The 13,157-nt window shown below is 41.3% G+C and overlaps 1 protein-coding gene across 2 annotated transcripts; it reads left to right on the top strand.

Annotated features, from left to right (window-relative positions):
• The first annotated feature begins 11 nt into the window (after positions 1 to 11).
• On the top strand, positions 12 to 12,469 carry LOC309347327 (C-signal-like). Of its 2 annotated transcripts, XM_081871833.1 has the most exons (6): positions 25 to 265; positions 3,310 to 3,361; positions 6,651 to 6,838; positions 7,959 to 8,117; positions 8,903 to 9,013; positions 11,257 to 12,469. In XM_081871833.1, the coding sequence occupies exons 1-6, from the start codon at positions 119 to 121 to the stop codon at positions 11,374 to 11,376; spliced, it is 777 nt and encodes a 258-aa protein (XP_081727959.1). In that variant the 5' UTR covers positions 25 to 118; the 3' UTR covers positions 11,377 to 12,469. The 2 variants fall into 2 exon arrangements, with proteins under 2 accessions (XP_081727960.1, XP_081727959.1); XM_081871834.1 differs by lacking the exon at positions 8,903 to 9,013 and having other exon boundaries at positions 12 to 265.
• Positions 12,470 to 13,157: the final 688 nt, after the last annotated feature.

The following is a 13,157-nucleotide window of genomic DNA, read 5'->3' as shown; positions in this document are numbered from 1 at the left end:
TCCCTCAACGTCTCACCAGCAGTTATATAATCCTGGTTGGAGAAGCTGAAGGCTAGATTTACCGTTCTGTTTGGGTTGGCGAAGACCTTAGTCAGTTTGGCACAGGCTAGGAAGAGAGATGGCTGTGCTGAATGCACGCAGTGTCCTGGTGACTGGGTCCAATCGGGGTATTGGCTTGGAGCTGGTGAGGCAGCTGGTTGGGAAAAGTAACCGGCCAGAATGGATCTTTGCCACCTGCCGGGACCCAGAGGGACCACGTGCCCAGGTGAGCTCCAGGGTGGAACTTATGGTGGGTTTCCCTTTGATGCCAAGGAGATTGTGCCCTGGTCAGTAGAGGGGCCTCACAAGGCTCTTTAAGTTCCACATTCCTGGGGTAGGTTAAGTGGCTTGGAGATAGTTTGCATGTCGGCTCAAGCACAGATTGTTTACCCCTTTTGGGGTGCCTTTGCTGAAATTTTTCCTTGCAGAGCTAGGAACGAAAAGCTGGAAAGAAGTTAATTACTCCCACCTGAAGAGCATTTAAACAGAGAAGTAAATATCCAGATGAGTTGGAGATAACAAGAATAACTCAGATCCAAAGCTTCTGAAATACATACCATGGGATGAAGATTACTAAGGAGTCAATTACATTGAGCAGAGTGATTATTTTTTCTGGGTCAAAGTGTTTAGGATTAGAATATTGCTAAACATAATAATTTGTATTGAAACATGAGTGCCAGGAAACTGATTTGTGAGTCCATATATTAAAGTATAACACTCTGTTTTTCATCTGGGGAGTTCCTCTCCCCAGCTAAGCAAGAAGCCCTCTTTCTCCAGCTCCTTGCTAGGCAGTTCTTCCTAGGGACTTCACAAGAAGCCACAAACCCCTCTTGTGCTGTAAACAGCAGTGTAGCATTGCGACATAGAAATGCAGAACTGAGAAATGATTGCAAATATGTAGTTTTGTATTCTCCTGTTGCATGGCTCAAAGCAAACAAGTTTATTTTTAATCTCTTGGTTGGAATAGTTTGTTTTTTTAATTTAGAGAAAGAAGTGGTTTGGAATTGATTTTTTGGTGGAGAAACAAAACTGCATGAAACCAGAAGCAAGTGTTCCTTGTGATCTTTTCTGAAAATCATACTTGGACCCTCTTACATGGAAGCTCTTTCTCTGTTCATATATTAGAAAATAACACTGTTTTTCATCGGGGTTACTCAGTCATATATAAACACATGCTTGGTAGCCAAAGGCAGGAAGGAATTGCAAGCAGGCAAGTGAGCGCTCTGTCCTTCCTCTATGCCTAACGGCTGGAGGATAGAAGCCACAAATTATATTGGGTTAAGACTTGTGGTTCTCTTGGGGGAGGTTTGTTTTATCTCTAGTGGTGAAATCTGGTTTCTCAGAACTGTATGCAAAACGTTTGAGTCTGGAGATGGCTAAATTTTTTAAATATAAGTTTGTATATAAGTAGCATAAGGAAAACAAGAAAGTTGACCAATAAAATGGGGAAAGACAATAGTGCTGGCCTGTCAAATGATTGAGAGCATGCTGTTTGTGACAAGAAAAACTTAAGATCATTACCGTATTTTTCCGCTCCATAAGACGCACCTGACCATAAGTTTTTAGAGGAGGAAAATAAGAAAAAAATCTTCTGAACAAAACAGTGGATGTATGATTTTTGTGGTTCGTGCTGTGGCCACAGACATGTGATCTGATGGTGAATTTGGGGTGACCCAATGTAAAAATCCTGAGGATCCATGGGCTTTTACCTGCCCCCTCCCAGGCAGCCTCCACTAGTGTCCCTTATCTCTCTTCCAATCCCACTGATCAACTGTTTCCTTTCAACACTCCCTTCCCTCTTGTTTGCCTTAGTGTCTTTTCCTTAGCTGGAGAAGTTTTTGCTCCTGCTTTTCTTCTAATTTCTCTCCTTATTGCTTTAGTCTTTCTGTTTCCCCCCTTTGCAAGTTTGCTATCTTTACCTCCCCTCTCCCAAGCAGCCTCCTTTATCTCTAGCATCCCTTATCTCTCTCACCGATCGGCAAATGTTCAGCAGCTTTGTTTCAACACCCACTTCCCCTTTCAAAAAAAAAAAGCATGATCTGCTTTTTGCCCTGGGCAATTCGGCTCCAGGGACCACACATTCACTCCATAAGACACACAGACATTTCCCCTTACTTTTTAGGAAGAAAAAAGTGTGTCTTATGGAGCAAAAAAATACAGTAAATGATCCATATATCATGCAGACATGAATTCCATAACTACTGCACTGGTGCACTTAGGGAGTGTTGCAAATTGTTAGCATTGGTATAGGTGAAAAATATTGCTTTAAAAAATATGAAGCCCATTGGCCTGTTGGCAGATCAACTTCTGCATGACATGAAGGCTGGCAACATTAACCCATGCTGTGTGAGAATCCCTTGGAGACAGTCAGGTTGTATAGCTACTGCAGTGACCAGAGGAAGAATGGCTGCTGAGAGGAATGCAGAAAGAAGAAACATTCATGGTACACCTGCATCAGCAAAACAGAATGCCTTCATTTGCCCCCGCTGCAAATGAAAACATGTCTCTCCCATATTAGTCTCTACAGCCACAGCAGGCACTGTAACTCTCCAGGGGTTTGACTTCATCCTCAAAGGCGCACTCTTTCACCGACAGTTGGTAACCGTTACCAAACATGAAATTTCTATACTGTCCTTCACCCGAGGATTAACATGCAACTGTGAAAATTGTATTTTCTATCTGCAATAATTGATGACAGAAGAAAATTATTTCTTAAGAAAAGTTGTGTGAGAGAGATTCAGAATTCTAAGTTAGTTTTAGGCTTTTTTCATTCTGGTTATACATAATTCTGTTCAGGTCTGCATAAATTCATACTATTTCATTCATTTTTATATTTCCTTTCACTGTTTGTAAAGAGGAGAAACCTTTTTATAGGGGCATGTTGTGATTTGTCCAAGAAATTCAGCATTCTAAGTGTGTTTATTTTGTAGTTGATTTGCATCCAAGTTCACTATTTCTATTTCTGCTACCTCGCCTTACCGTTAATCTTTGTTTTCTAATGATCTACTGACGGGGGACAAATAAATAAATCTGATATGACAATCAACCATTTTTTGGATTACTCTTACCGGTCCAGTTGCTCCTGTGGTTTATTGTGACTTTGGGTTTGAGCCCCCAATATCTGTTCTTTGCTGTCACACAGAAGGAAGAAACACGGTAACAACATGAATGCCTAGTGGGAAATCACCCTCCTCTTCCTATCCTGTCTCAAATAATCCCGTATGCAGGACTTGAAGTTCCGTTCTTTCTCTCCTTTTTTAAATATTTCAGGAATTGAAGAATTTGGCTGCTAAGCACCAGGGAGTAGAGATTCTTGCACTGGGTAAGTGCCTGCACTCTCCACCTACCCCACCTTAAATTCCCTCATCCTAAATTACTGTATACAATAGCTAGAATTCAAGGCCATCTCATTCAAGGTATTTTGCAGGTTACATGTGCATTGTTTCTCCAGTGCTCACTTAGGGAGCTTCCAGATGGGGGCTCAATACTGCAAATCAGTCATTTAGATGTCACAAACAGGTTGTTGGCTGAAATAAGTATGGTTGGTTGGGTTTGTTTACTTAGCCACTTGGATTTTCCACAGAAAGGGGAAGATCTAGACTAAATCTTGTAGTAGCAGGGGGAGGGGGGAGATGCAGACTGGCATTCTGATGCCAACAATGTCATGTAGAAACTGCAGAAAAAATTGCATGTATGAGGAGTTCTAATGCCACAGTAAATGCCTTCTCAAAACAACTTTAGAATATAAGAACTCGAAAAAATTGTTGGATCCAGGACCAAAGCGAAAAAGCTAATATTCTGCCAGGTAGATAAAGAGAGAGAGAGAGAGAGAGAGAGGGAGGGAGAGAGAGTATGTTCCTCTATTTGGTATAAATTCAGTATGTTGCAGCAATTGGCATGCTTAGTGAGTAAATAGGCAATGTAATAGAACAAACACAGGGAGTACCATAAGTACTGCCAATGAGGCATCTAATCATAAGCCTGCATTTTTATCAAAGCTTCTATATGTTTAATCAGGGCTTGCATTTTAAAATAAGCTTAAAGATTTTCAAATGTTTCATGCCAGGCAAAAGACCAGCTGCCTAAAAGGCCTTGGCAATGTTTTTCCTCCTAGGAAAGGGGCCCCCTGATTTATAGCAGAAAACAATTCTCAAAGTCATAAAAAAAGGGAGTTACAGACCTGACCTTGCATGTTGCAAAGTACTAAATTAAGGGTGGATAAATGGGTAAAATAACACCATTTGCCTCCCAGTAAAATGAGCCATATCTTCTTCCTAAGGTTGAAAGGCCAAGAGCAATGGAGAAGCATCTAGCTGGCTGTGAAAGGAGGGGTGTAAACTGAAGAGGCTTCTTTTAAAGCTGTTTTTTACTGAGTTCCTTTTTTTTACTTTACAAAGGCCTTATTCCTTTTAAAAGGCTACCTATGATAATGTATGAAATATATTAGCTTAAATATATTGGCTTAAATGTAATTATGCAAAGGATTTAAGAAATGCTAGATTCTTATTTCATAGAGTCATATTGCAATAGGAGACCAGAGGGGCAAATGAGCCCAGCCTCCTGCCAGACAGGAGACGCCATCGAGCACTCCTGATATATAGTTGTCAGGCCTTTTTGTTTAGAAACCATCAAATGAAGGAGATCTTTCAATGTTGATGTGAACTCAAGATCCTTGACATCTGTTGAAGATAAAAATTTAAGATTAACCATCTGTTTTAGAAGGCAATAGGGCAAGGAGGGCAAGAGGTGAGCTGGTAATTAAGATTCCTTGTTGAGACATATGTAAGATATATTACTACTTATTTGTCATTTATAGATGTAACAATATATAGCTCTTTGTGTTCCATAAAAGGGCGAGGAAATGGGTGTATCTCTTGTGATTGGTTCTAGCAAACAGCCAATAGGAATTTCAACCAGGCTGATTGGACAGAGGCAGCCACAGGAGGAGCAAGGGGGTTGGATTAAGGAAATATAAGTGCTGGCCAGAATGGCAGGAGGCAGGCCAAAGCTTGGTAACCATGTACCACTGAGCCTCTCATTTATTTGTCTGACAAATAAATTATTATTTTAATTTCTCTATTGCTGCGTTGAATATTTCATTCCAGCTAAGCGTTAACCACAAGCAGGGTGCTACACCAACTGTATAGTCAACGCCTGGCCTTGAGCAATCTCAATCCAACACTGAGAGTTTCTCAGAACAACAAATAGATTTTTTAATTATATAAAAAAGGGAAAAGCCCAATCGCCCAGTAAGGACTGTAGTTGTGGAATGTTGTGTGTCAGTTAAAAGTGAATAACAATAGAAAAGAGACCTTTTTCACTTTCCCAAGTAATGCAACACCTATAAAAACACTGCTAATGCCATGACCCCTGAATCTAGTAGTAAGCCAGACACAGGTTGGGAGGCTGCAAAGATACCAGCTAAGGAACTGGACAAAGTTCAAGTCTCTGAGGGGCTTGTTGGTGACCAGGGGAGCATTGTACCTAAAGCCAGGGCACTTATGAATGTCTTCCCCTGATCCTGAGGAGCCAAATGCCTCCCACCACACATTGCTGGTCCAGCAGTGCACTAGGAGGCTATGGAAGACAAGAGAAGTGTCCATCTTCAGGTCAGAAGGCTAGCCCTTTAATTCTCTGAAGTTGTTCACAATGGGGTGGAATGGGCTAGAAAAGGTAGTCTGGAGGTCAAGATTTAAAAGGTTTCAGTCTGGTCCTAACCTTCATCTGAGCAAGTAGGTCACCTAGAGCTATCTGTGGTACTATTTCTGTCCAACACATGTAGACAGAAGTTGTTACTTAAAAGTAAGAAATACCTTTATTCAGACAAATAATGGTGCAGGCTCAGCAGCAGAAAAATTACTCAGGAGTCATGATTCAGAAGTTCAGGAACAGCAAAATAAATTCAGAATTGGACGGAAGTGATGAAGATGTCCCAACAAGTTTCCATGCCCCACCTACCAAGCTTTTAAAGACTAAGTGTGGTGCATTTACTCATGGCACTTGCTTGCCTTGATGGAATGTTGGGTTTGCAACCATGTGTTTCATTGGGCTGGGCGAGTATGCTCCTGTCTACAAAGGTGGCACCTGGTTCTAGGCAACAAGACTGCATGCTCCGGTTCAACTGCTGCTTCCTCTGTCTTTGGTGGCTCACAACCCTCCCCAGCCTCAACTAGGAAGCAAGGGAGAGCCAGCACCCCTGCTTCCCCTTCTGAAGCAGCTGAGACTGGGGTGGAAAGGAGAAATCTCCCCTCCTCTAACCCAGGATCCCACAATTCGGCCCCTCCAATTTTTCTTCTTCCCCTTGTGTCAGGGCTTGCTGTCCCAAGCTCAAACCCAAGGTGCTGCAGAGCTCATGACACCTTGCTGCCTTCTCTGTGGGACACCTGCACAGTTCTGGCAAACATGTGCTTGTCCATTACGTCCATTTTATCCGCTATACATAATATATATGGCATGTATGCATAAAAATGTGCCAAGTAAATTGATCCATAGTCCTCTGGATTTCCAGAGCAAGAAGACTGCAGGTACAGAGCAATAGCAGTGCTGGTGAGGTCTGCAGGGTTAGATCTTCATTCACTTTCATTTCCTTTAAAATATTTTTGCTACTGTAGATACTTCCGAGCCATCTAGTGTCAAGGCTGTTGCAACCCGAGTCACAGGGTGGTTGAAGGGAGCTGGGCTAAATCTTCTGATAAACAATGCCGGGATTTTAAAGCTAAGCACTCTGGAAACAGAGACACCAGACAGTATGGCTGAGGTATACAAAACCAATGTGATTGGTAGCATGTTGGTGACTCAGGTAAGACTCTTTGTCTCTTTGTTACATAAACTTTTTGTTGCAGAGCCCTTGACTTTGGAAGGTCATGATGCCGTTGCTTTCTGGCTTTTGGGGTGATGGGTCCGTGTGCCTTTTGCATTGAGAACATATGAACAGCAGGAACTTTTTATAGCTGCATGCCACACCAAAATTTAACAGATGTGGTATTTGCGGTTATGGAAGTAAAGTGATGAGAGAAGGTTGCACCTGATGAACAGCTTCTGTCTGGGTGAGCTGCAAGAGAACTTTGGCATGCCACTGCATGTAACTCCTGGGCTTATGTTTGTCCTCACAGTGAGAACGTTGAATTGAGAGGAGATACACTGACCTTCTCACTGATATAATTCTCTAGACCTACTCCAATCCAAGTTCAGAACTTGATTTGCGACTGGATTAGCTTTGGTTATCAGTAGAGGGTCAGAGAGAGTGCAACCCTGCTGCTCCTGCTTGATCTCTCATGACCATAGATGGCCTAAGGGAGATTGGTACCAGCAGCACTATTCTGCAGTAGTTGCAGTCTTATCTCATTATTCTTGAGCTATGGAGTACTGCAGGACACTACATGTCTCCAGAGTTATTTAACATCCATATGAAACCTTTGGGTGTGGCCATATGGAGATCTCGCACAAGGTTCAGCTCTATTTGTCTGTAACTTCAGAATCAGGAATGGTGGAGCAGGTCCTAGACCGGGGTCTGAATGTAGAGATAAGCTGGATGAGGGCTAATTGAATCCACTTTATTTTTCTTGCACCTAGGAGCCATAGCCACATGCCTCTTTGTTCCAGGAAGCAGGAGAGAGAGAAAGGGAGGGAAGCGAGGCTGCTGGAGCCACACCCACTAGCAACTTGTGCTCAGGGCTAAGGATAACCCTTTCATGCATACAGGCATGAGTCAATAATTGAATATCACAACAGAAGTCTCTTTCTTAAGTATACATTTTTTATTGGTTTTAAACCTGTCTTTTGCTAGTTGGAGGGGGGACTGTTTGAAAACCATTTTTATCTGTTTTTCTGGTATGTTTGTCAATTGCCTTTAGATGAAAGGAAAAAGTGATTCGTAAATTAATAATAATCAACATTCATTCTACCCTTCCCTTCTCCAGGCATTCCTGCCCTTGCTGAAGAAGGCATCTCAGGAAAGCTCCCAGAAAGGGATGAGCTGCAGCAAAGCTGCCATTATCAATGTATCCAGTGAAGCCGGTTCTATTAAAAATGTCCTTGTATGGAATGAAGGCCAAATCATTGGTTACCGTTGTAGCAAGGTATGGAGGTCACAGTGGTTGGCTCTGCAATCCAAAGTTTGAAAGTAGCTCTCAGTTAATTTCACCTTAGGGTGCTGAAAAGGTTCTTAGAAAATCCATCCTATCTTGACTGTACCCATTTTTGTTAGTAACGTTCAGAAACTTTCATCTGGTTAGAGTTAGTGCATGCTGGCTTATTTATTTAATTTAACAGAATATAGATTGATAGATTTAAAAAAATCTCTAAGCACATTACATAAAATAATAGATTTAAAAATAAATATATAACATTTATTTAAGATACTGATAGCATACTTTTAAAACAAACTGACATAATTAAATAGTTGTATTTGAAAAAGAGTATAGATAATTTATAATTTTTTTAAAAAAGTATACATAATTAGGAATGGACATATGTCACTGATTTCTGGTTTCTCGTAGCCTCTCATTTTCCCTGCCTTAAATTCAATCATCTTCCTTTCAGTTGTAATGTGATTTTTTGTATTGAAAATCCTCTTGAAAATATAACTCTGAATTTCTCTTAATAGACACATTCTTGATGCAGTTTTCACTGATACACGTTTGTATGTTATTTTTACAAATATAAGAATTTTATGTGCACTTTTCTATGTATGCTATATGCTTTTTGTACACATTGGTTCAAGAACAGAGCCACAGAATTTAGAGAAGTGTAAATTTCGAACAGAGATTGTTGTATTTCAGTTTGTGTATTGGTTTGAGTAGCTTCTCATCAAAATATAAACAGAATTGAATTTCTACCTGCTTCTGGTATGTCTCTCTCCTAGGCTGCTCTGAACATGCTCACCCGGTGCCAGTCCCTGGGATATGCCAAAGACAACATCCTGTGCATTACATTGCATCCTGGGTGGTTACAGACAGACATGGGAAATAAATTGGTATGTGATTCATGTATGGGATGTTATGAGTAGTACCTCTGGTGGGGGACATGTCATACTCTTTCTGGACTAGTTTGTCCACCTTTGCTCCCCACCCTGCACTAAACTCTCACCTGTGGCTCCTAGAAACTATCAGCATGTGACCTGACACATATAGACAATTGCAAAACAATAAGGTCTGTGCTGCCTTTAAAAGTTTTTTTGTGCTTCTGGAATTTGCTTCCTTGCTGTGGGTGGGTGTTTTAAACTTCTATTCCATCCACTCCTTTTACTTTCCTAACCAACTCAGCACTATAAGGCTTTCCATTATTAAGAATCTCACACAATGGCAGCCCCTCTCTCAGCCATTCAGATACCTTGTATTATTCACTTCCCTCTTTCCAAGCAAAATGAAGCAGCTAAAGGCTTGTCACTTTACAATTTCCCTATAGTGTTCTAAACCTCTTTTAAGCTTCATTATAACGTCCTTAGGAAAAGCAAAGCGTGCTTAAAAACAAACAAACAAACTGTAAATAAATGCAGATTGCTTTTCTTCAATGCATTCTGTTCCTGGAGACCTGAGTACAGTAAATTCTATATTTGCTCACAGCAGAAATTTCCAACATCCCCACTTCCTCCACCCTTTAGTTGTGGAAACTATCAATATATCCTTAGTCTCTGGTTCCCCTTAACCAGGTACTAATCAATAGGAGGATGTGTGCTCTCTCTTGACTTATCCATGTTTGTCTTTTTTTTCTCTCACTGTGCAAGACATTCATTTATTTTGCACAGTACAAGTCACTCATCTATTGTCTTTCCAAAGCTGCAATGACACTCATAGATTTATCTCCCATGAATTTGATTCCCCTGGAAAAACAACAGCACCTGTAACTGAACATCAAATTTTGAGGTCCAATATAGGTTAGCCCTAGGATCCTTTGGTGGCAGACTTTGTGAGAAACATTTTGGACGTATGTAATGTCTATCAGACCAGCCTTATCAATGCATAAATAGAAGAGCTATCAATAATATTTCTCTGTTTTCCTCTCATAGGCTGTTATGACGGAAAGCTCAGGTAGACCAGAGGTCTGGTGGGGCAGTTGAATTCCCCCAGAGTGGTGTGGCTCGCAGAGTACTGGGCTGGAGACTCACTCTGATTGTCTGCGGGTACAGCTAGCCAGAGAGGATTGGAGACAGCACTTTGTGAGAGAAAAAGGAAAGGAGTGGAGACTGGGGTTTCTGGTGTTCAGCTGGATAAGAGGATAGTATCTGAGCTTTGTGTGTAACATCCATCCTGAGGAAAAGATCTACAACCAGAGAAATAAGTTTCTCAGCTTGGATCGAAAGACAGTGATTAGTGTCTTTTGAGAGTATACAGACAATTCCTGCTTTTCTACTGGTGGTACTCAAGGGTACGCAGTACCCACAACTTTTTATAGAAGAAAAGCACAGGTTAAAAGTGTGGCATTTACTGTAACAACTTCATGTTGTTTACCTGCAACCTTTTTTTCTAGAAGAAAAGCACTGCAGACAAGTGAGAACTGGGTAGCTGAATTTGAGACAGGAGAAGTGGAGTTGTGAAGGAACACTCTGCTTAGGTCTCAATTCAGTAAGAAGGGAACAGATCTTCTGGTGAGAGAAGAGTAATCCCAAAACCAGCTCGGAGGGGTGTAGTGGTGATCCTCTGGTCTGGTATACTAATAGAGGAGCCTCAGGAGTGAGATTTATAGGAGGCTGGGAAAATGACAGAAAGTACCATCTTGTTTCAGAACCTAAGCTTTAAGACTTAAGCTGTAACACTTCAGTAAATAGTTTAAGAAATTGAAGGGGAGGGGAAGCTGTAGATATACCATCTTGATTAGAAGCCTGTAACATCCACTGAATTTAATATATAGAAGTTTACTGTTTCTTGGTAAACTTGGTAGTCTCGGTAGTGGCGCCCGCCCTCTGGAATGCCCTCCCATCAGATGTCAAAGAAATAAACAACTATCTGACTTTTAGAAGACATCTGAAGGCAGCCCTGTTTAGGAAAGCTTTTAATATTGGATGCATTTTCATGTTTTGCTGGAAGTGCCCAGAGTGGCTGGGGAAACCCAACCACATGGGCGGGGTATAAATAATAAATGTATTATTATTATTATTATTATTATTATTATTATTATTATTATTATTACAAACCAGTTTTACCAATTTTGTTTGTAAAATAATATATTTTTCCTGTTTAACTGCAAGTCATTGTGTCACTTTTCCTATTCTCTTTCCAGGGGCAGCCCCCACTGACTGTGGACAACAGTGTGCGAGAAATCCTGAACACCATTTCCTCTCTCTCTGAGAAAGACCATGGCACATTTGTGAACTTGGATGGGAAAGTCCTTCCCTGGTAAAACACGAAACAACCTGCTTGTCTGCACCGCAGAAGGAACCCCTCACTATCACAGGCAACATAAACACCTGAGAAAATATGCCTTTTTTCCTAATTCTTTAAAAAATACATCTTCAGCTGAAACTCTCACCATCTAGCCTTCCTTTGAACTACTCTGTGTCATGAGATTAATTCCTAGTGGCTTTTGCAGTCTCACTTGCTTGTATTTATTTTTAACAGTGCGAGTCATTTGTTAACTCATTTATTCACACTTTCAAGATATAGGCATCAAGGGTGCTAGTTAGCTTCCACTGCACACATGTTATGGATGCTTCCAGATGTGGGTGACCTAGCAACAGCCAGTGGTTGCTGTTCTGCTTCAAGCAAAAAGCAGAATAACAACTATTCACTGAGATTGCTGGAATCCAAATAACATTGTTTGGCTGAGTAGATAGTCTCCTTTCCCCCAGCCTCAAATGTTTGGAAAGGGTTATTTGGGTGGACTATGGCATGTGGAGGCTAAACCAGTCAATGGGGCAGTCTTCCTCTTCCCCCACCAAAGCATTTGAAGGGTCACAGCTAGAGATTTGCTATATCTAATGCATATATTTGGAGAAGCGCTGTAACAGCTCAGCGGCAGAGCCTCTGCTGTGCATGTGGAAGGTTCTGTGGTCAACCCTGATTCCTCCAAGAATATAGAATCATAGGAATGCCCTTTGTTTGAAAATCCAGAGAGCCTCTGCCCGTCAGTGTGGACAATACTCAGCATGATGGACCAATGGTCTGACACAGTATACCACAGCTTCCTTCCTATGTTCCTCCCTCGGGGGCTGGCCCAACCGTTTGGCAGAGGGAGGCAGCAAGTAAACAAAGCTATGTGAGCAATTAAAATCATCAAAATGAATGTAAGGAAGAAATAATTCAAGTAGGCTAACTGTTTAAGTATGAAATGGTTGATTGCAGTAATAAATTATTTTTTGAATTCTGCAAATATTTGATAATTTTTAAATTTTAGTAACTGTAAAAAACATGATTGGAACTTACTATGATTTGCAATTTCCTAATATTGTAAGCTATTCTTTTTGCATTTCAATAAAGTAGGTTTGCCTATCTAATGACCTGGCATTTATCCTCATTAAGTAATATTAAACTAAACAATACATTTATTATGTTGCTATTCCATGTAATTCAATATGCTATGTTTCCTAACAGCATTTGGGGTGAGGTGCAAGAGGAGGCCCCCAAGGCTATGTTTGGGTCACAGCCACGGCTACTTTTGTTCAGCCCTGCATCATAGTTGTCTTTCTCGAAGTGGAAGGGTTAAAGTGGACTGCAAAGTATAAGAGCTATAGCTGAGCATAGCAGGAAGAGCCAGAAACTCCATTCTGTCCAAAGGTCACCCAGAAAGCAAGGTACAAAGCAATGGCTTTGCTGTTATAGCTACCTTTCCCCAGCTTCTCTCTTTAAATAGGCAACATGCCAAACTTGTAAAGCCTCTTGCTAAGCCACTGCATGAAGGGAGCTCCCAACAAATCTCTTTCTCATTATTTCTTGTCATGTAGTATCTGGGCTGCTGCCAGTCTGCCTGCCCAAGGAGCTGAGTGGTAGAGCTGCTCCATCCATGAGGCAAGGTTTGGTGACCACCTTGGGGAGCAGGGTCCACAGGGGCAGCAGAGCCAGACTTAGATCTTTATCCTCTCCTGGCCCCCTTGTTCCTGATGTAGATCTTTACTCAATCCTCCTTCCCTGGCAGGGAGGGGAGTGCCATTTTGTCATTCACCTCAGGTGACAAAATGTCTTGGG

The sequence above is a fragment of the Podarcis erhardii genome, assembly GCF_964252035.2.
Source record: "Podarcis erhardii genome assembly, chromosome: 7".
In the NCBI taxonomy this organism is placed as follows: Eukaryota; Metazoa; Chordata; class Lepidosauria; order Squamata; family Lacertidae; genus Podarcis; species Podarcis erhardii.
This window is presented reverse-complemented; position numbering and strand designations above follow the sequence as displayed.

Excerpts from the sequence above, each read along its gene's own strand:
- LOC309347327 (XM_081871833.1), top strand. The coding sequence starts at position 119 with ATGGCTGTGCTGAATGCACGCAGTGTCCTGGTGACTGGGTCCAATCGG. Across the intron at positions 266-3,309 it reads CAGAGGGACCACGTGCCCAG|GAATTGAAGAATTTGGCTGC; the intron begins GTGAGCTCCAGG and ends TAAATATTTCAG. Across the intron at positions 8,118-8,902 it reads TTGGTTACCGTTGTAGCAAG|GCTGCTCTGAACATGCTCAC; the intron begins GTATGGAGGTCA and ends TCTCTCTCCTAG.